Raw genomic sequence first — 23,204 nt, 5'->3', positions numbered from 1 at the left:
AGAAAGACTATCAATTCTACACAAAACTTCAAGAAAATCAAAGAAGATAAAACACTTTGCTATCCATGTTGGGCGCAGTGGCTCATGCCTGTAATCCCAACATTCTGAGAGGTTGAGATGGGAGGATTGAGGCCAGGAGTTTGAGACTAGCCTGGTCAACATAGTGAGACCCCACCTCTACAAAAACCAAAAAAAAAGAAAAGAAACGCTGGGTGTGGTGGCACACACCTGTGGTCCTAGATACTTGGGAGGGTGAGGCAGGAATCACTTGAGTCCAGGAAGCCAAGGCTGCAGGGAGCTGATATTGTACCACTGCACTCCAACCTAGGCACAGAGTGAGACCCTGTCTCAAAACAGACAAACAAAAACCCACTTTGCAACTCAATCTATGAAGCCAGCATTACCTTGACACCAAAACCAAAGATATTATAAGAAAAGAAAATCTACAAATCATGTCTCCTGTGAACATAGTGACAAACACTGTTTACAAATTTTACCAAATAAAAGGTTTATCTCAAGAATGCAGGGTTGGTTTAACATTTGAAAATCAACCCATGTAATTCACCATGTTAATACACTTAAAAAGAAACAACGTATGGTCACCTCAATATATGCAGAAAAGCATATGACAAAAATTCAACATCTATTCATGATGAAAAAATTTAACAAACTAAGAAAAGAAGAAAATTCAACCACATAAAGGGCAGCTATGAAAAACCTACAGTTAACACCTCACCTAATGGTGAAAGACTGAATGCTTTTAATTTAAGAATAGTGCAAGTATATCCATTCTATCACTTCTATTTGTCATTGTAACAAAGGTTATGGCAAATGTATTAATGAAAGAAAAAGAAATAACAATGGCATACAGGTTAAAAAGAAAGGCATAAAGCAGTCTCTATTAACAGACAACATGACTGTGGAAAATTCTTTGAACCAGTATAGGTGATATAAAAAAAAAATCTAAGAAACCTACACACAAAAAATTGTTGGAACTATTAAGTGAGTTTAGCAAGGTTAAAGGATAGAGTAATATATAAAAATCAATTTTGTTTCTATACAGTAGTAAAGATCAATCCAAAATTGCAATAAATATACCATTTAAAATAGCAGAAAATATGAACTTAAGTATTGGTTTGAAGAAAACTTATGCAAGACCTTTAGATCAAAAACTATAAAACATTGTTGAGATAATTAAAAAGACATAAATGAAGAGATATACATGCCCATAAATCAGAAGACTATATTATTTAGATATCTATTCTCCCCACATTGATCTTTAGATTAAATGCAATGCCAATAAAAATATCAGCAGGCTTGTTTTTTAGAAATTGACAAACTGATTCTAAAATTTATATGGAAGTTCAAATGATGTAGAATAGTCAAAAACACTTGAAAAAGAATAAAGTTGTAGAACTTACAACGTACACTTGAGTTTATATGTAGGGTTTATTATGGAGCTACGGTAATCACGACAGTGTGGTACTGTCATAATAATAGATATATAAAGATCAATGGAACACTCTAGAAAGTTTAGAAATAGACCTACCCATATATGTCAATTGACCTCTTTCAAAGGGAAGCTCAGTGAAGAAAGAATAATCTTTGAGTTTTTTTTTTTTTTTTTGAGACAGCTCTTGCTCTATCACCCAGGCTGGAGTGCAGTGGTGAAATCTCGGCTCACTGCAACCTCTGTCTCCCAGGTTCAAGCAATTCTCCTGCCTCAGCCACCAGGGATGCTGTGATTACAGGCATGTGCCACCACGCCTGGCTAATTTTTGTATTTTTAGTAGAGATGGGGTTTTGCCATGTTGCTCAGACTGGTCTCTTCTGAGTTCAAGTGATCTGCCCATCTCGGCTCCCCAAAGTGCTGGGATTACAGGTGTGAGCCACTGTGCCTGGTCAAAATTGAACACTTCAAAAAAAAACTGTTAAGGAAATGAAAAGGCAAGCCAAAATCTGGGCAAAATTATCTGCAAAATATATATTTTATAAAGGATTTACATTTTATATAAAATAAACCTTTACAACTTAATAAGAAGATAAGCAACCTAATTAAAATAATGTGCAAAAATCAAATAGACATTTTACAGAAAAGAAACTGTAAAAATAGGAAATAAGCACATAAAAAGATGCTGGACATCATTAGTCATTAGGAAAATTCAAGTTTAAATCACGGTGAGTTGACACCTAGTATGATGGCGATAATCAAAAAGACCCTATAAGTGTTGGGAAGGATATGGAGCAACTAAAACTCTCATACACTGCTGGTGGGAATGGAAAATGGCAGAACACTTTTGAGAACAGTTTTATAGCTTGAAAAGTTAAACATTCCCTACTATGTATGTCAACCTAGGTACTTACCCAAGAGAAATGAAAGCATATGTCCACATAAGGACTTGTCCACGAATGTTAACAGCAGCTTTATTTGTAATAGTCAAAAGCTGGGAACAACCCAGATGTCCTTAAGCAAGTAAATGGACAAATATATTTCAGTCCAATACAATATAATTCAGCAATGAAAAGGAGTGAACTATTGATATGTACAACATAGATGAATCTTAAAGTAATTACATAGACTGAAAGATACCAATTAATATAATAGTATTTATTTAAAAATTTAAAAATGGAAGTTAATCTATAGTGATGGAAAGCTGATCACCAATTGCTTGGTGACAGAGATGGCAGGAGTGAGGATATTTTTGGGGGCAATGAGAATGTTTGTTATTTTGTGATGATGGGTTTCATGGGTTCATACATAGCTGAAACTGATCAAATTGTACACTTTATATGTAGCTTATTGTATGCCAATTATACCTTAATATGATTGTAAAAAAAACAGGGATATTGTCTCTTAGGTAATAATTGCTCATATGCATATGCCCATTAACATATGTGTCAATTTTCAGGGTACAATATTCTTTGCTTAGAGCAGGAAATAGAAATATAATATGAATCACATATGTAATTTTAAATTATCTAAAATACACATTTTAAAACATTTTTAAGGGTGAAAATAATTTTAATAATATATTTTACTTAATTCAATATATTTTAGAGTATTTTAATCAATATAAAAATTATAAGCAAAGTATTTTACAATGTTTTTCATACTGTCTTCAAAATCCAGTATATACTTTACACTTATAGCACATCTTAGATTTAATAAAATTTACAATGCAGAAATAGATTCATATATCAAACATGCTTAAACATTTTCCCTTAATAGAATCGAGTATCTTTTTTTAATTTTTAATTTTGAAATAATTACAGACTCATAAGGAGTAAAAGTAGTATAAACAGATCCCATGAACCCATCACTCCATGGTAACATTTTGCATAACTATAGTTCATTATCTAAACAAGGATATTGATTGGTACAGTTAACTACATCTCATGCATATTTTACTGTTATTCATATGCATTCAAATGTTTTACCTGTCTCTGTGTATATTTCTATAACGTTTTATCACATGTACAGAATTGTCTAAGCACAATCACAACCAACACAGAAGGACTGTTCCATCACACAAATGATCTCCTAGTGCTGCTCTGTTATAGTTAGGCTCTCCCTCCCCTTCCCTAACCTTTGGCAGCCATTTAATTTATCTGTTTTCTCTGTAACTTTGCCATTTTAAGAATGTTATGTAAATGAGATCATACAATATGTAATCCTTTGAGACTGGCTTTTGTCACTTGTCATAATGTTCTTTTTTTTTTTTTGAGATGGAGTTTCACTCTTGTTGCCCAGGCTGGAGTGCAATGGCATGATCTTGGCTCACTGCAACCTCCGCCTTCCGGGTTCAAGCGATTCTCCTGCCTCAGCCTCCCAAGTAGCTGGGATTACCGGCATGCGCCACCACGCCCAGCTAATTTTGTATTTTTAGTAGAGACGGGGTTTCTCCATGTTGGTAAGACTGGTCTCGAACTCCCGACCTCAGGTGATCTGCCCGCCTTGGCCTGCCAAAGTGCTGGGTTACAGGCATGAGCAACCATGCCCGGCCATCATAATGTTCTTAAGATCCACTCTAGCTGTTTCATGTATCAGTAGTTTGTTTCTTTTTATTGCTGAATAGCATTCTACTATATGGTTGTGTGTTCGACCATTCACCTTTTGAAGAGCATTTGGGTCATTTCCAGTTTTTGGTTATTACACATACATTTGTGAACAGTTTTTGTATGAACATAAGTTTTTACCTGCCTAGGATAAATGCCCAGAGGTACTGTTGTTCAGTTGTATAGTGAATGTGTGTTTAACTTTTTAAGAAACTGCCAGATGCCCAGAGTGGCTGTGCTGTTTAACATTGCCACCAGTGATGTCTGAGAGATCCAGCTTCCCTGCATCCATGCCAGTGTCTGGTATTATTAGTATTTTTTATTTTAGTTATTTTAATAGGGCTATAAGTGATCTGTCTTGGTGATTTTAACTTACATTTCCCTGATGGCTAGTGATGCTGAGTATCTTTCATGTGCTTATTTGCCAACTGTCTATCTTCTTTAGTGAAATATCTGTTCAACTCTTTGGCCCATTTTAAAATCAGATTGTTTCCTCACTGTCGACTTTAGAGAACTCTTTATATATTCTATAGATGAATCTTTTACATATGATTTGCAAATATTTTCTTCCAGTTGGTGGGTCGTCTTTTTCATCTTCTTAACAGGGTCTTTCACAAAGCAAAAGTTTTTAATTTTCAAATATCTGTTTTTAAATTCAAATGGATTTAAATTAAAAACTCAGTGAAAAGGCCAGTCTACCCATTGTGGTTACCGACTGAATAGCAGAGGCTTAGAGAATAAATGGAATTCGGTTAGGGATCATTCCAGGTCCAGGACCACTATAACCAGGACCAGGACCATGAATGGGTATGACAAGTTAAAGGTGAATAGACAGACCCAACTGGCAAAAATGTGGGGTTCGAGATAAGTAGAGGGGGTCCAGCTGGAAAGGGAAGTTGGGTGTAGATTGTAAAAGCTGCTGAATGCTAAGAAAACTGTTGAAATCTCATCTGGCAGGCTCAGTGAAATCCTTAGGTTTCTGACCTAAGGTTTTTCTGACCAGGAGAAAGATGTGCTATAGGGAATGTTTTAGGAAGATTCACTTGGTAATGGGGTTCAAAGTGGACTGGAAAGAGAGTAACCATTCTCTCCTTCTTTTGCTTCAGTTTTCCTGCACAAACCCTCATGTGCTAAGACATGAGCCCAGTCAAGGCTAATGTTGAAAACATTTCAGTTTTTCCCCTAACCTTGAGCACCTTCCTCTATCTTGCTCACCATAGATAAGGTAGAAAGAAGGGGTTTAATATAATATCTGGTAAGAAGTCAAGTAGCTTCTAGGTATTATACAGAAAATAAGTTTATAGAGTTGAAAAGAAGGGTGAGAAATTAAAGATTATAAAAGCAGGAAAAAATCATAGAGGAAATACTCAAGGAAATGACGCTTGTTCTTAATATTATTATCTCAGGGTTGACAGATATTTATAAACAAAATTAATCTATAGCTTTTCACACTAATCAAGAAATGGAAAAGACTATCAACCTAGTGTCAATGATTAATAGATATTATCATTTGAATGCAATAAATAAATCAAAAGGTAATCTGGTCCCAGGGTGGGTTTGTTAGATCAACGTCATTAAGAGCCCAGGCTCCTTTAGCCCTTCCTGTCCGCCTCAGTGCATATGTGGTTTTTCCTCATGGTCGCAAGATGGCAACCACAGCACCAGGCATCATCACATTTTCGCAACACACCATCCAAATTAGGAATCAAGGTGCTGGGGTTAGGGCTGAAGATTGTGGTACTTCCCCTACCTTCTGACAGGGAGAAAAATCTTTCCCAAGCCCTCCATTAGACTTCTCATTATATTTCACTGACCAGGACTGGATTACACACCCACTTGTAGACCAATCAGTGGCAAAGGGAAAAGGGATTGCCATGACTGACTAGGGTCAGACATCACTCAACTCCTGGGTACATTATTGCCCAAACTAAATGGAGATACCAAACAGGAGGGGGAATGACATAGATAAACCAGTAATGTTGTGTGCTACATAGAGGAACAGGAAAATTGATGGGAGAACATCAGGGAATCAGAGAAGTTTTATGAGACATTAGTCTGATAGGTTCCAGACTGTACTGCTCATGTCTGTCAACATAGGTTCCAGACTGTACTGCTCATGTCTGTCAACATGAATGTCTGGCACCAACTTCACACACTGTGGGTGGCCAGTACATATTTTAGATCAAGTGAATATAAAGTAGCAAACTCAGTAAGATTTAAACATGTAGAAATATTATGAGGGCCAGGAATCCATGTTGATCTTAGGAAAGTGAGCTTTCTTTATCAGAGAGCCAGAAGGCCACAATGTTTAACTTTTAGTGAGGCAAGGTAATAATGAAGCTTGGCTCTCCACAACACTGTGTGCTGATGGACAGGGCACATCTAGTCAGAAGATGACCACCAACCAGAAAATGATGTGCACCCATGGGCACACAAAGGATGCCATTTGGGGACAATTAATTAATTCCTTCCACAAATACTTAAGAATTATTTTATGTCAGGCACTGTTCTAGGCACTTGCATTACACTAGTTAACGCAAATCACAATAATTTCCTGTTTTCATGGCTTATTTTCTAGCATAAGAATGAGTGAACTACATAGTAAGTCAGTAGGTGATAGGTGCTTTGAAGAAGAGATAGGACAGGGTAAAAGGGATCAGTAATCCCAGGATGTGTGCTTGAGGTATGTTAAATAGGGGGTCAGGGTAGATCTCACTGAGAAGGTGACATTTGAGCAAAACGTCCTCTGTGCGAAGCAGGGAAGGAGAGAGGCATAAGACTTGTGTGGGAAGAGGGTTTCTCCAATGAGCCGCCCCATTTCATCACTCTACATAGGAGAACTACAATGGTAACACATACATGTTACATAATAATAAACATTTTAAATGCATTACTTTTTAAAAATAATAGGTTTTTATTCCATCTGAAGCAACTTCCAAGGCAGACAGTTTTCCAATACCACCATCCAAAAAATTATTCTGGTATAGAATAATTCATCCCACCTTTAAGACCATGAAGGCTCTGTGATGACAGAATGCTGTAGGAATTTAGGCTTCAACCCTTATTCTGCCTCTAACCAGCTGTGGATATTGGAAAACCCTGTGACCTCTTCTGTGCTCAGTTTCCTCTTCTGCAAATGGAGGAAGTTGAATAATTTTCAAGGTCCATCTCAGGTCTAAACTTCTGTGACTCCCAGATAAAGAAATCTGCTTACAGGAGTCTGCGCAATGCTTTCTCACTGGCTCTGGGAGGGCTCCCTGTGCTGTGTAGCCCATCAGGAAAACACTGAAGAGCCACCTAATGGCTTAATGGGCTTTAAAATGGGTGTCTAGATTTTAATTTTCTCTGATAGCAGATTCCCTGAGGGAAAGTGTACTTTACAGTGGATAATAACTACATAGGATATTTCGATTGCCGCGGGGTATCTTATTTGGAAATCAGTTTTCAGTTACATTCCTCTAGTAATGTTTACTATCAGAACAAAATAAAAGCCCCCAAAGGAATGTTTATACAGAGTTGAAATGTGCTGGAATATCAGAAGTATCTCTCTAAGAGTTAAGCATCTGTAAATACTTAAAATAGGGTGAAATCACAAATACTGCTACTACTGATCTCTTTCACATTTGATTAGAGTCCAAAAAGAACAAGCAGAGTCTCCAGGAACACTTTTATATTAAACTGTTAACTCTACGGCCATGTCTAATGACTCAAATTATAAAAGAAAGTTGGGTGAAATGCATAATTCACCTATTCAGGCCTACAGTCAGCTCTACACATGTGAAAACAGATCTCGTAGAGGATGTTGAAGGAAATATTTTCCTCTCTGGTAAACTTAAATAGCAATATTATCACATAAAGACTAGGCTACACAATAAAATAAAGTGAGCCATTCTGCCTGAATTTTCAGGATTCAGCTATCCCCACTCTTACCCACACACATCATAACTTTCTTTACACATTCCTCTAGTCTTCTTTGGTTATGGATCAGACATCATGTTACATGTTTTAGTCACATCATCTTATTTAATCTGCTCTACAGCAATAAAAAGTAGCAATTGTTTGCTCTATTATAGGATAGTGGAAACTGAGGTCCTAAGAAAATATGTGTGTGCTATAAACTGCTTTTCCTTCAAATGGCAAGGAACACTGAAGGAAGACAGTCCTTGGTTGTAGACATTCATTCATTCAGGAATTCATTCTTCTCTTAATATATTCAACTCTAAAGAAACCTTCCTACCAATATAGCCCGCTCCCCTCTTCTTAACCAGTTTTCAGTGGAGATGGGAATTTGGAGGAGTGATGAGCTTATTGTGTCTTTTCCTCCTTTATTTGATTACCTCCCTGCCATGTTGCCTTTTCTGGGCTAAATGATAACACTTCCTTCTGTTTCTCTTTGGAAGCATTTTCAAAAAACATCTCTTTAGGAGTGGAATCACAAACGAGAAACAGTATTTTCATAAGGAAGAGTAAAACGAAAGGACTGCCAGAGCATTTTTACATTAGCACATGACATTTCTAATAATCTACATAGAAGGAATTTTTTTTTAGCATCCTCCTAAGTGCCTCTTGAAAACCTCTGTGACATATGAGATAGCTACTGACTAATTTGTTCTGGCAGAAAAATGAGTTTAGTATTATTGAAAATATGTTTTCTATCACCAGATCTTCTTCAGGTCATTGAGTGAAGGGGAGTAGGATTTATCTCCAATGAAACATTATGGAGAGGAGAGAAATAACATTTGACCTATCCCAACATTAGCAAAATGCAAATCAGTCAATTTTCCATAGGGTGATCTTTTCATGCTTTGGATTTTTGTAGTTGTGCATCAGTCTGAACATTTTAAAGCAAGGTGAATGAAGGGCCCATGAAAGAGACTGTGAATAAGCCACTGTGCAAAGCTAACTTTAAACAGTTTTCAGCTTAGTGACTGAGATAATGCCATTTCTCTAGAGAAGTTCTAAATATAGAGGAATAATGGATAGCAGTTTACCACAAGCTATGTAGTGCCCTAAACCAGCAGGGGCTGGGCATTGAGTGGAGGAGGATTGCAATTTTGAGGTTGATTAAAGATGCAGTACTGACAGGTTCCAATGGGTGTAGCAGGGTGGGGGAGGGGTCACATCTCATTCTTTTTTTCCTCCCCACTCAGAGGTGTGGGTAGCTGCAGTGTAAACTGCTGATGTGGGTGATTAGGATGTTAAGTGGGAGAAAAGACAGCTCTTCATTATTCTTTCGGAAATAAAGAGGGATAAAATTCAGCAATCATCAAGCCTTTTCATTTCCCTACAATTTGTCGCTGCAGTTAGGAGGCTGGCTTCCTTTCCACAGATGAGATTACTTCTGACATCAAGTGGGGGGTAGGGTGGACCAATGTGTGAAAAAGAAAATTGAGCTCGAAGGGTAGCTTTTGTTTTGATGTTTGCTAGATGTCTTTTCTTGTGTTAAAAATAGATGTATCACCTACTGGCAGGCATAGGATTTTCATGTTGAGAATGCAAGGCAGAGTTCGCTAGATAAATCTGCAGGTGCATAAACCAACTGTCAGTTTTGATAAATAATTATGACTTCTTGGACTTTGTCTTTAGCTATGCAGAAGCTAAAAATCTGATAATTTAGCATAATGCTTGTGTAAGCTGTGCTGGAGAGTAATACATAGTCGCTTTCATACTAACATAAAGTTCCTTGGTCAAAATTACACCAATAATGCATATTTAATTAGTGTTTATAGATATCTAAAGAGGAAAAAAAACCACAAAGTTTCCCTCACAGATGACCTTTATTGGGGATGCCTTAGCTGAGTTCCTTCAGATGCCTCAGGGCAAAATTTCAGCCTCAATAAAATGAGATGACATATGGCTGGTTATTTCACAAGATCGCCATCTTTAGATTGGATTTTACTTTTTTTTCCCTCAGAGCTAGAGCTTTATGGAGTTTTTGGGTTTTGGAGGTAGCTTGATGGTACAGTGCCTCAGATTTATAATTTCTAATTAAAATGTGTCCTTCCTATCAATTTTAGAGAAGTAACAAGCTTAATCTGTGGCATTTAATCATTGAAATTTGTTTTGACATTTTTGAAACACAGATCCCAATACTGAGATGTAATTACTTTGCAACAGATTTGCAAGGAAGGTGACAGGCCACAGAAGAACTTCTAAACACAGGCAAAAACCAGACCAGTCCAGTGGGGGAAGGGAAGATAGATCTGAATGTCAAAAAACTCAAAAGTAAATACATGGTTTTCCAGTTGCCTCTGTCTGAGGGTTCACCTTGCACACATTAACTCCTCCCTCTCTCACCATGCTTCGCTTGTTTATCCCTCAACACTCTTTTGATTTAAGGGGAGAAAACCAATATTAAATGTAAAAGTAAGTTTTCTCACTAACAGCCCAAGGGGCACAGCTGGCTAGGCTGTGCAAGAGCACGTGGCCGTCTCTAGATCTATCGGCTCAGGACCTGTTTCCCAGCTCGTAGACCCTGACATGACACTCCAATGTGGTCTGAAGGACAGAGGGCATTTAGAAATGTCCTCGCCTTTTCAGATGTCTTGAGGCCTAGAAAAAAATAATCCATCACAAGGATGAGATTTGTCAACAGGACTCCTCCAGCCAGCCTACCCTCCTGGCTCCCAATGAGGGAGGACTGTCCACAGTTGACCTTGCTAAAGGACAGGATTTAAACACAGGGAAGCAGGGCAATGATTGGAAGAATCCAAAGCTTGTATTCCAAGCTTCGGATAGTAGTGCAGGTGGCTAGATAAAGACATGAGAAGAATGGCAGTTTTGGTGTCAGAGAGACCTCTGTTTGAATTCCATTTCTGACACTCAGTAGCTCTTTGATCTTGGACAAATGATTGAACATCTCTATTCTTCTGTTACATCCATTAGAAAATGGAGAATATAATGTCTACTTTCTAGGGTTACAGTGACATTACTGTCTGAATGACATCATGTGTGATACACTTAGCATGGCTTTGGCTGGTAGTAAGGATTTAATACCTTTTAATTCCTTTCTCTTCTTTCAGCCTTGTCCTTTCTCTTAGCATTGGAAAGAGTTCTATTTATTTATTTATTTTTGATAATGGCTTTTTAACTTAGGTTGTTAAAATGTATTTGTTTTCCCTGAAATGGTGCAACCCAAGTTTACATAATAATAATACTTCTTTATTTCATTTTTATTTATTTATTTTTTTGAGATGGAGTGATATGGTTTGGCTGTGCCCCCACCCAAATCTCATCTTGAATTCCCACGTGTTGTGGGAGGGACCTGGTGGGAGGTAATCGAATCATGGGGGCAGGTCTTTCCGGTGCTGTTCTTGTGACATGAATAAGTCTCACGAGATCTGATGGTTTTAAAAAGGGGAGTTTCCCTGCACAACCACCCATCTCTTTGCCTGCCGCCATCCATGTAAGATGTGACTTGCTCCTCCTTGCCTTCCACCATGATTGTGAGCCTTCCTCTGCCACATGGAACTGTAAGTACAATTAAACATCATTCTTTTGTAAATTGCCCAGTCTTGACTATGTCTTTATCAGCAGCATGAAAACGGACTAATACATGGAGTCTCACTCTGTTGCCCAGGCTGGAGTGCAGTGGCACAATCTGGGTTCACTGCAACCTCTGCCTCCTGGGTTCTAGAGCTTCTCTCGCCTCAGCCTCCCCAGTAGCTGGGACCACAGGTGCGTGCCACCACACCTGGCTAATTTTTTAAATTTTTAGTAGAGATGAAGTTTCACCATGTTGCCCAGGCTGGTCTCAAACTCCTGACCTCAAGTGATTTGCCTGCCTTGGCCTCCCAAAGTGCTGGGATTACAAGTATGAGCCACCATGCCAGTCTAATAACAATACTTCTTTAAATATCGATCAGGTGTGAACTGTTTCATGACATCTAGAGTATAAGAAATGTCATTTATTTTTATGTTTTTGAAAAAGAATCCAGTTTGAGCTCATACTTGCTGACTTTGGCAGGAACATTCAAAATCTATAGGTATAGGAAGGCAAAGAGAAGGGATGGGGAAGCTCCTCCCATTTAGATCATACAGACATGCTAGAGGCTGATTCACTGCATACAAATGGAGAGAGGCCTGATCTCCAGCATTTACACTGCTGTTGCCCTTATTGTTTCTTCACTTACTCAGAGCTGCTGGCTGGGGCCCCTCCTCTGTCTGCTGGCATCCTGTTCCACAGATTTTGCAACGAGAACCCCACCACCCTCCTCCCCAGGAGCAACTGTCAGAATAAACGAGGCTGTGACATGGTGACAAACAGGTCCTAGATATTAGTTCAGTTGACTCTTGAGATATCAGAGGTTAGGGCTGTCAGCCCCCTATGTAGTCAAAAATCCACATATAACTTTTGACTTCTCCAAAACTTAACTACTAATAGCCTACTGTTGATTGGAAACCTTACAATAACATAACAATTAATATATTTTGTAAGTTAGACATATTATGTACTATATTCTTACAAGAAAGTAAGCTGGAGTAAAGAAAATGTTATTAAGAAAATCATAAGGGAGGCCAGGTGTGGTGGCTCATGCCTGTAATCCCAGCACTTTGAGAGGCTGAGGCAGGTAGATCACTTGAGGCCAGGAGTTCGAGACCAGCCTGGCCAACATGGTGAAACCCCATCTCTACTAAAAATACAAAAATTAGCCGGGTGTGGTGGCACACGCCTGTAATCCCAGCCACTTGGGAGGCTGAGGCACGAGAATCGCTTGAACCTGGGAGGCGGAGGTTGCAGTGAGCCGAGATTATACCACTGTATTCCAGCCTGGGCGACAAAGTGAGTGAGACTCCGTTTAAAAGAAAAGAAAATTATAAGGGAGAGAAAATGTATTTACTATTCATTAAGTGGAAGTGGATCACCATAAAGGTCTTCATTCTCATTGTCTTCACATTGAATAGGCTGAGGAGGAGAAGAAGGAAGAAGAGGGGTTGGTCCTGATGTCTCAGGGGTGGCAAAACCAGAAGAGGTAGAGGAGGTGGGAGAGAAGGTGGACACACTCAGTGGCACTTTTCTGGAAAAAAAATCCTTTTATAAGTGGACTTGTATAGTTGAAACACATGCGTTCAAGGGTCAACTGTAGTTTAAATCAACAGCTGTTTATTTCTTTCCAAGCCTACCTCTTTCTTTGGAGGGTTGGGGCAAGAGTACACATGGAGGCCCACATACCATATGTCTAGTTATGTAACACTTATAAACCAGGGAACAGATTGTTAAATGAAATATACCCTCTTACCTTGAAAAGTATACCTTGATAGCAACCTAGAAAATCAATTTGAGTTTATAATTCTGAGACTTCCTGAAGTTCTGTGCTGGAACATGGTGATGTAGAGCACTACCTCTACACCTGTCCTTCTCCTGGACATCCTTCCCTGCACACCCCAGCTCTGTAAGCATGGCCTTTGACCACCTCTTGGATGGAGGATGAGTCCAAGAAGGCTCTGGAAGCCAGCTTGTGGACATTTGGACAAGGAATTCTGAGGTCCTTGTTATCCGGACCATGGAGGAGAATTTGCAAATATGGAATCCATGAATAATAAGGATCGAGTGTATTTTGTTTTGTTTGCCTGTTTCTGGTCAAAATTTACTGAGAGAAACTAACAATGGGGTGCACTGAAAGAGAAAAAATGGCGTTAACTCTTCCAACTGTCTCAGAGCAAAGGAGCCCAGAATTTAACAACTCAGTGTCAGGTCACTTTTCTTCTGAGAAGGAGAAGGGATAATTCCTTTTTTCTTTTTGCTGACAGATCTCTGGGTGGGGTGGATGGGAACAAACTAAGCCCAGGCGATTTATATCACATTAGTGATCATGGTGTCACATGTGGCATAAGACAGGCACTGTATCATTTAGCTAGTGCATTCAGATTCCTTGGCTCAGTAAGGGTGGATAGAGTGGGTGAGTTGTTATGACCTCCATTTTCAGATGAGGAAAGCAAGAAAGATTTAGCCAGGAACTGAGAATAGAGAACAAAGAGACCTGGGGACTGGCCTTCTAGCACCTTTTCTCTTTCTCAGTGCTTGGTGCTCCTAGGTGCAGCTGTCTCAGAATCAACGGGGAATCCTTTAAACCCATAGCAGCTAACCCAGCAAGAAGTTCTGAGCAGTCTAGCCTGAGCTGCCATGAATTAAAAGTAATATAAGGTTTTATGCAATTGCTTGAGCATTCCTACCAAAAAATACCTTTTGCCCATTTTACTTGTATTCCTTTATTTGATGATGTAATCCAGTTCTTGATGTTCTGGAAAACCCTTCAGAGGCTATAGAATCACTTTTCTAGATAACCCACTTTGGATCATGCAAGTCTCCATAGGCACAATATGAGTGAGGAGAGCACCTGCACTAACCACTATTTCCATTAGAAGAAAATAAAATAAAACCTAAACGAGAAAAAGAAGAGACTCCAAATACTGCTTCACCCAAGGACGTTTCTTTACACTGTTTGTCATTTGCAAACGTCTTTCCTTCAGCCAACGAATGATCTGCTTGCTATGGGCTAGACATTGTGTTGATGGCTACACATACAATTTCATCAAATCCTCAGATCAGCCTTGTAGGGTTGGTAATGTTTTCTTCCCATACATGAGAAGGCTAAGACTTAGAGAGGTCAATTAACACAGCAAAGGTCACACAGCTAACGAGTGGTTGAGCTGGGATTCAGATCCCCTCCATCTACTCCTAAGGCCATGCCCTTAATCAGATACTATCCCGAGCACATTGGCAGGTGCATCATAATATCAAAATATACCTCGCAGGGCTGATGTGAAAATTAAGATATTATATATATGAAAACTGTTGAGCAAACCATAAAATCCTTCCAAAGTTTCGCTGTAATTATTTCTCTTTGTTTTACACAGGGCTTGCCCAGCTGTCCTTAGTTGCCATGTCTATATTAATCCCATAATTTATCCTTAAACCACCGAAGTCTTATTTGCCTGGCTTTTTCCATAGCCGAAGGGAAACCGAAAATATGCCTTTTGTAAGAAAGCCTTAACACCTGCTGCTAAAGGGCGCTAAACCATCTGGATCGTCAAAGGGGTATAGGCTCACTTACAAAAGACGTAGATTAATTTGGACATTGTTTCCCTACATAAACCAGGCATAAGGAGGCAAGCAACCCAGGGAAGGATAATCATGCTGAGAGTGGAAGCACTTATTAGAAATAATTACCATGTAATTATCCACAACTTCCCTGGAGTCTGTAGCCTGTGGCTAGTCTTAGGAGGTGCCCCTTCCTTACCAAGTACAAGAAGACTGAAGCACTTCAATAAGTTGATCAGGGCATGTGCCTGTGTCTTATAGTTTGGTTACCGCCACCTGGGCCTACTTCTCACTTAATGAAGCCTTCAGTGCTTATAGCTAAGGTGCAGAACAGCTGTAGACTTTCTTCAGCCGGATCCACCACACACCCCTCCCTTTTTTAATAGCACAGTGTTGTTTTGCAAGTGTGTGGGTGTGACACATCTGGCTTCTTTCCTTAAGAAAAGTGTTTATTGAACAATTAATTGTGGCACGTGGGGGCTGTGACATTTCTCTTTTCGCTGTGCCTCTGAGCTGTGTTTCCACGCTGCGAGGCGGCCCATTGAAGATCAGTAACAACACTGTAAAGGAACAATGGCTATAAAAGCCTTGACAAGTGCAGGGAGAGACCTAGACACTTCCGAGAGGGGCATGACTGCCTACAAGGTTAATCAATTCTCCTTGTTTCCTTTCCAGCTCCACATTTGTCTTGGTGGCAGCAACTGCAAATGTAAAATCAAACCTACACACTTAGACAATTGGAATTGTATTTACCTGATCAAGATGTGTAAATGATCTGTTCTCTGTGTCTTCTTAACTGGAATTTAAGGAGCACAGCAAAGCTCCGGCTATAGGTCAGTGAGAGGCATGCTTTTGTGTGGTGTCCAGATACAATTTAGTTGTCTTGGATAGACAGTTGGAAAGAACTGCAGTCACAGCCTAGAATCTTGATTGTCATGATCACCATTATTATTGTTATAGCTGCCATTTATTGAGCCTTTATATATGACAAGAACTTTATATGTACTCCTATCTCATTTCTTCCTCTTAATAACACTGCAAGGCCGGGCGCTGTGGCTCACGCCTGTAATCCCAGCACTTTGGGAGGCTGAGGCGGGCGGATCACAAGGTCAGGAGATCGAGACCATCCTGGCTAACACGGTGAAACCCCATCTCTACTAAAAAAAAATACAAAAAATTAGCCGGGCGTGGTGGCGGGCGCCTGTAGTCCCAGCTGCTCGGGAGGCTGAGGCAGGAGAATGGCATGAACCCGGGAGGCAGAGCTTGCAGTGGGCCAAGATCGCGCCACCGCACTCCAGCCTGGGCGACAAAGCGAGACTCTGTCTGAAAAAAATAAAAATAAAAAAAAATAACACTGCAAGATAGCTAATAGTGTTTTTATCATGTACAGATGAGAAAACTGAGATTAAGTAACTTGCTTATGGTCATTGGTGCAAGGTTCTAGATTTGAACTGGGTCTGACCCATGCTCTGAACCACTAGGGCTTAACAATCCCAAACCTTGCTAGAATATGCAAGTGTATTGACCTGACAGTTTTAAATCTTTGTTTTCAAGAAAGCCAATCAGAGAAGAAGGCTCAACGAATCTCTTTGCAAACCGATTTGTTGGCCCACCTTTGATTATTCTCAGTACAAGAAAAGGGTTAAAAATATCTCTTGCAGCAGTGAAGTGGCCTTGTTTTGAAAATGAGTCTTCATAGAAGTAATCAAGCTAAAATGAGGGCATTAGAGTGGGCCCTAATCCAATGTCATTGGTGTCCTCATAAGTAGGTGAAATTAGGACACAGAGACAGACACATGGAGGGAAGACACTGTGAAAAGACACAGAGAGAAAGCCCCGGAAGGCTGAAGCAGAGGGTGAATTGATGCTGCCACAAGCCAAGGAACACCTGGGGCTACCAGAACCTAGAAGAGGTGAGGAAGGATCCTTCCCCTCCAGGTTTCAGAGGGAACCTGGCCCTGCTGGCAGTTTAATTTCAGACTTGTAGCCTCCAGAACTATGAGACAATAAATTTCTACTGTTTATAGCCACTCAGTTACAACCTCCCTGGAAAACACATACTCCTGTTCTATTCTGTTCTGTACTGTTTTGTTCTATTTTATTCTTTCTTTAAGAAAATGGATTTCCAGGCTGGGCACGGTGGATACACCTGTAATCCCAGCACTTTGGGAGGCCAAGGCAGGTGGATAACTGGCAGTCAGGAGTTCGAGACTAGCCTGGCCAATATGGTGAAACCCCATGTCTACTACAAATACAAAAAATTAGCTGGCCGTGGTGGCGGGCGCTTATAGTCCCAGCTTACTCGGGAGGCTGAGGCAGGGAAATCGCTTTAACCCAGGAGGTGGAGGTAGCAGTTAGCTGAGATTGCGACATTGCACTCCAGCCGGGGCGACACAGGAAGACTGCATCTCAAAAAAAAAAAAAAAAGAGAGAAACAGATTTCCCAATCTACTAATTTTGAACAACATCAGTCTCTAGAGCTCAGCATTCACGTCCTTTCCAAGCTGGCTCCAGTCTAATTTTCTAACCTCAGTATTAGTTAACCCCCGACCCACCCTGAACATGCCTGGTGTCGCATAGTCCATCTGTCCGAGAGCACAGCATCAACCTGAGTGCAGGTGGCCTGCTCATTGCCTGTGCTGCCATCTTTTCCCTCAGTGGCTATTCATTTTTTAATGTCCAGCTTCAAGTCACCTACTCTGACAGGATTCCCCTGGCTCTTCGAGCAGAGTCATTTGGTCCCTGTCCTCTGTTCCCCCCATACACTTTATCAGCCCCAGTTACAGCACTTATATTGTATGATGGGATCAATCTCTGTGTCCCCTTCATCTCCTCCCCACAACTAAACTTCAAATCCCTTAAAGAAGACTATCTTTTTCCTTGTTTTTTCTTTTTAATCAAGTGTCTAGCACAGAACCTGACACACGACAAACCCAAATACAGGGTAGCCCAAAAAGGTTAGTGCAGTTTTAAGCTTTAATAACTTCTTAAGTTGAAATGCTACAAACTTACAAAACTCATTTGAACATTTACTTCTTTTGACTCTGTTTTAATTATTTTAATAAATGTAATTGTAATTTTCTTTGCTGGTTAATGTATGCCATATTTCACTCAGGGGAACTGAAACAAAAATGAAAATTAAAATATGTTATTCAACACTCACAGAGATAAATAGTGTTAAATTAACTTTCAAATGGTATTCTTGTAAGTTGCAGCTTTTATAGCCTTGAGGTTATTAAAATTGCAGGAAGACTTTTGGGACACCCTGTTTTTGAATAAATATGCTACAGTATGACTCATCCTGTGTTTACTATAAAATTCAGTTTAATTCTTAAGTGTTTCCATGTGGGCATAGGTATTGTTTGGCCAGTAGTTGTCCTTATACTTAGACCCAAGGAGCCCTTGTCCAGGGCCCACACTTTAGAAGGCAAATTCCAAATTCCCTCCCCAAATGGCACTGAGCCTCCTTCAAGGGTCTGCACACCAGCAGCAGTGTTGTCTGCTAATGTCAGTACTCCCATGGGCTAACATTGCTGACTCTGGTGTTCATACTCTTGAGCCCAAGAGGTGGCTGGGGACAGCTGCTTCTGGGAAGCTGGACTGAGCTTTCACCAATGGACTAGAGCCCTGTGGGAAGAGAGGAGGTGGCTGCAGACCAGGAACTAGAAACCACCTGTCCCTGCACCATCATATTTAAGTGCAGATCATCCATAGTTTCAATCTGGCCTTTCATGTCAATTCCCAAGGCATATTTGTCTAGGTAGGAAGGTAGAACTCATTGTACTTAATCATTTGTTAACTTCGTGTATAACTTTTAAATATTTAGGTATCTGGCATACAAATCTCTGTTTGTACTTTTGCCCTGGGTCCTGCAAATATTAAAGGTGGGCTGATTTTGGCCTTAAAAAATTATTTTCCCACAAACCGATTTTTCTCCATAAAGAGGTAGGTGGGTAGGAAGTACTTCCAAATAGAAGGTATGATAGCAAAGAATGACTGCAGTCACTGAGCACGTACTCTGTGCGGGGTGATTTACACATCATTTTTTCAGTTAGTCCTCACAACAACCCAATAAAGTAGGTACTTAGGAAAAAACAGATATTCAGTGACATTAGTTTGTTCCAGCTCATAAAACTAGTGCTTTAGTTAGCCTTAGTTGCATAACAGACTACGCGAAACTGAAAGTGGCATAAAACAATTTTTTCCCCTGACTGTCAGGTTGGCTAGGCTGCTCTACTGCGGGTTTCCCTGGGCTCACTCCTGCAGCTAGCTGTGAGGAGATGGAGGTTGGCCGGGGACAGTGCAGAAGATTCCCCATGGCCTCTCCCACTTGTCTGGCAGTTGATGCTGCTGTTGCTGATAATGATGAGCTTACTTTATTTTGTGTTATCTACTTGCCATTGCAACCGCCTTGCCTTTTTTAGTTCTTGCTCCCTTACTGTCTGGCTCAATGCCCAGCACCTGGTGATGGTTAATAATACGCACTCAAGTCACTTAAAAGCAATGTGACCCTGGATGGGTTACTTAACCTCACTTAGTTTGTGTTTCCCACTTGCAAAATGGGTATAATGATACAGAACACATCAGGTGGCTCTGAGACTCCAGCGCAGTGATTCAGGAGAGTGCTTGCCAGGACTGTGGCACTTGGTGCGCGCTTACTGCTAGTGCAGCTGGAATGTAGACCATCAGTGAATGTGTGTTGCCTTTTTAAAAAGTGGGAATCAAACACGACTCGCTTTCCAAATGTAAATCCTGGGCTTGCAAGTAAGTCCTAGAGTGCAGAGATAATTTCAAAATACAGGGTTGAAATTCTAAGATAGCAGATTTTAAAAAGTGGGAGACAAAATCAGAATAAAACAAAGGGACAAACCAACCTGAATTGCACCGCAGCCGACGATCTTTATTAATTTTTAAGATTCCACCCTAAGGCCGCTTGCTTCTTCCAGCATGGGAAGCGCTGACTTGGTGCGGACAGGTTTCTGGGACCAGGAGGTGGGGACACGACATACCTTTTGCCCTGTAGGTCTGGGTCATGTGAGCCTAGAGGAGCGCTTAAAGGCTCGAGTTCTGCAGGGTCCTCATGACTGGGTGGGGCTGCCTCACTTCTGCCTGACTTGGGAAGCGCTGCAAGCACAACCGGCTGGGGTCCTTGCGCACCGCGGCCCTGGGAGGAGCACCGACTGCGCCGCGGAAGTGCTGCTTTTCCCGCGTCGGTCGTGGCGGCTCAGCGCGACAGGTCCTCGCCTCGGTCCCTCGGACGTAGGGAGCGCGGAACAGGTGATCTCAAAAGCCCTTAGCACCAACAGGGGGCAGCGCCGTAGGGTGAGACTGGAATGGGGTGGTCGTGGCCGAGTCAAAGTTTTCAAGTTGGAGCATTGGCGATGCACTGCGTGCGCGCAGCCGAGGGAGTACTTTTCAAAGTTCCTGGCGTAACTGTCGCACCTAGCGTTCTTCCAGGCTAGAAGGCGCCTCCTACTGCAGGAGCTCCTCTGGGGAAGTGCGAAGCTGTGGGGTCCTCTACCGCTCTTAGCGCTGGAGGGTGGCGGGTGCAGGACACTTTCCCTTACCACCTCAACGCGTCTTTTGGGGATGTGTTGATTTCGTAGGTGCTCAGAAGCAGGAGAAGCGGAAAATGCCTTCTATTTGAACGTGCCCAAAGCAGGGAAACTTGGCTTCAGCCTAGGAAGGAAAACACGTAGGAAGACTTTTATTCTTGGAATGTAGGATTAGGAGAAACCAAGGGCACAGGAGACAGGTGGAAGCAGCTCCCTGCGAAGTGCAGATCAGCTTGGTGATACAGAAGCAAAAGGACTTTGAAATATTTATGGATTTAAATCCCCGCTCTGGCCTTCGCTAGTTAGTGACCTTGGGCAAATTATTTAAGCCTACTAAACCTCAGTCTTTCCATCTGAAAGATGGAGATAATAAGTTTTTCTTTTTAAATAATTGTATTATTGGAAATAGAAATAACATATAGAAAATGCCTCCCTAGCGCAGGACTTGGCTTCTCAGCTAAGTGTAATTTTCCTCATCAATTATGATTGATGATGAAGTCTATGGTGAAGACAGAACAAAATAATGTTTAAAACTCTGGCCATGTAATGACTGTGGCAACGCATGACCCGTGTGCAGTCACCTTTGAGCCCCCCACCTTCTCTGCAACCCCAGTGGGTCCCAAGAAAGGTGCTTGGGTTTTGGAGCTGGACAATTCTGTGCAATTCCTGGTTCTAGTATTCACTACTTGGATGACATCAGGGACGTTACTTATCTTCCACAGCCTCAGTTTTGGCATCAGTAAATGAAAAAGGAGCCTCTCAGTACTTGCCTTTCCCTTCCCCGCTTAAATGTTCAACTCCTTTTTTTTTTTTCCTTTCTTTGATTTGGGATGAGTAAGAACAAAGATGTAAGCAGAAATAAAAAGTCCACCGAGAATACATTTTATTAGTTTGATAAATAATGTTTAAGAAAGTTGTCCAAAAGGAGAATTGGAGCACTTTTGGAAAAATACACTGCACTGACTTAGTTGGCATCTGAAAGTCTGCATGGTCGTCAAGACCGTTTGACTAATTGGGCATTCTAGATGTATACCTCATGCTATCTAAGTACAGGGGAAACCCTTTATAATGTAGTGTCAGTGTTCTTAACACGGTGTTGTTTTATTCATCTTTTATAGGAGTTGTTTGGGAGGGGCAGTTGGTCCCCCAGTTTATGTAAATCCAGTTTATAAATCACTTTATAGTGGGATTCTACTAATCTGAGAAATAGGTGGGTTTTGACTGACAGTTTGAATGACTTAGAAGAGTATGTTAAGAAAGTCCGCTGGGTCTACCAATTCACTCCCCACAAAAAATAAAAAAAAGAAGCAAATGATATAACAGAATTTAAAAAAATGAGTTTGTTTTTGTTTTGGGGAACATCTAGTTTGTCAGAGGAAACATTGAGTGTTGAATACTACCCCGGATGCACAGAACTAAGGCAATGAGAGGGGAGGAACTCAGTTGTTGCCTCAGGTATCATCAGATATCTGTTTATTATCACCCAGATACTCAAGGTGAATAGGTAATGACCCATTCTTCCTTTTTTTGAGATAAGAGTCTCATTTTGTCACCCAAGCTGGAGTGCAATGGCACCATCTCAGGCTCACTGCAACCTCCATCTCCCAGGTTCAAGCGATTCTGGTGCCTCAGCCTCCTGAGTAGCTGGAATTACAGGTGTACAACACCATGCCCGGCTAAGTTTTGTATCTTTGGTAGAGATGGGGTTTTGCCATGTTGCCCAGGCTGATCTCGAACTCCCGACCTCAAGTGGTCCTCCCACCTCCGCCTTCCAAAGTGCTGGGATTACAGGCATGAGCCACTGTGCCTGGCCAGTGACCCTTCTTAATAGGAAGTATGGTTCACTAAAGAGCAAACATGATTGTTTTAGTTTAACATTTCCAATGGCTTTATAGTGTGGGATTTTCATTGACTGAACCAAGAACATTTAAAAGAAGTAGGCAAGCTTCTCAGAATTAGAAAGATACCTCTAGAACAATGACTCATTGACATCTATATTGACTTGGGAGAGAGGTAAGCTGGGCAAAAAGCTAAGAACTGTACTTTCCTGGTAAAAACAGTAATGGAGGTTGAACTTTTATACTATATTTGCAAGCTCAAAGATGTAAGCCTTAATAGACAGTTTACAAGACAGCTATTACAGCGTGTCTGAACTGAAACCAGGGTATTGAGATTTCTCTGCCTTCAGAGATATTATAGGTATAACCTTGAACATGAAATCACATGCTTTTATTGCTTTAACTCAGACCCTGGAGTGCAGGACAGGGTGGTGGTGGTGAAAGAGGGGGAAGGACTGTGTCCTTACATCTTGGAGCCTGAAAAAGCAAATTCTTTGCAGCTTATCTTTCCAATACAGTCGGGACTTATCTCCTAACTTTTTATCTCTAGTTTGATTCTAGTTATTGGTTGTCTTTAAACTGCTTAGAGTTGTCTACAGGGCAAAATATTTACGTAGAACCCTGAGGCTAAGCCCTTCCTCCTTTCCTTTTTGAGACTGTGTGTCCCATTACCCCTCTTTCAGAAAGACTGCTTGACATGTCTTTTTGTACTGT

General features: G+C 40.7%; 2 protein-coding genes across 3 annotated transcripts in view; one reads left to right on the top strand and one right to left on the bottom strand.

Moving 5' to 3' along the window:
• Positions 1-23,204, top strand: part of CPVL (carboxypeptidase, vitellogenic-like) — a 206,033-nt gene that overhangs the window by 28,977 nt on the left and 153,852 nt on the right. Inside the window, exon 1 of one of the 2 annotated variants that reach the window (XM_011938618.1) lies at positions 20,058-20,374. The exons of the other annotated variant lie outside the window; for it this stretch is intronic. The gene's annotated coding sequence lies outside the window, so the exon portion shown is untranslated. Of the gene's footprint in view, positions 1-20,057; positions 20,375-23,204 lie in introns of those variants that run through there. 2 annotated transcript variants of the gene reach the window in all.
• CHN2 (chimerin 2) overlaps positions 1-23,204 on the bottom strand; it is a 384,101-nt gene that overhangs the window by 342,037 nt on the left and 18,860 nt on the right. The window contains 3 exon segments of the mRNA XM_011938647.1: positions 19,757-19,868; positions 19,972-19,983; positions 19,985-20,866. Coding sequence (XP_011794037.1) covers positions 19,757-19,868; positions 19,972-19,983; positions 19,985-20,131 — 271 coding nt within the window. The 5' untranslated portion in view covers positions 20,132-20,866.

This window comes from Colobus angolensis, unplaced genomic scaffold (assembly GCF_000951035.1).
Source record: "Colobus angolensis palliatus isolate OR3802 unplaced genomic scaffold, Cang.pa_1.0 Scaffold175, whole genome shotgun sequence".
Taxonomy (NCBI): domain Eukaryota; kingdom Metazoa; phylum Chordata; class Mammalia; order Primates; family Cercopithecidae; genus Colobus; species Colobus angolensis.
The sequence above is the reverse complement of the archived record's forward strand: the minus strand, read 5'-3'. Positions and strand labels throughout refer to the sequence as shown.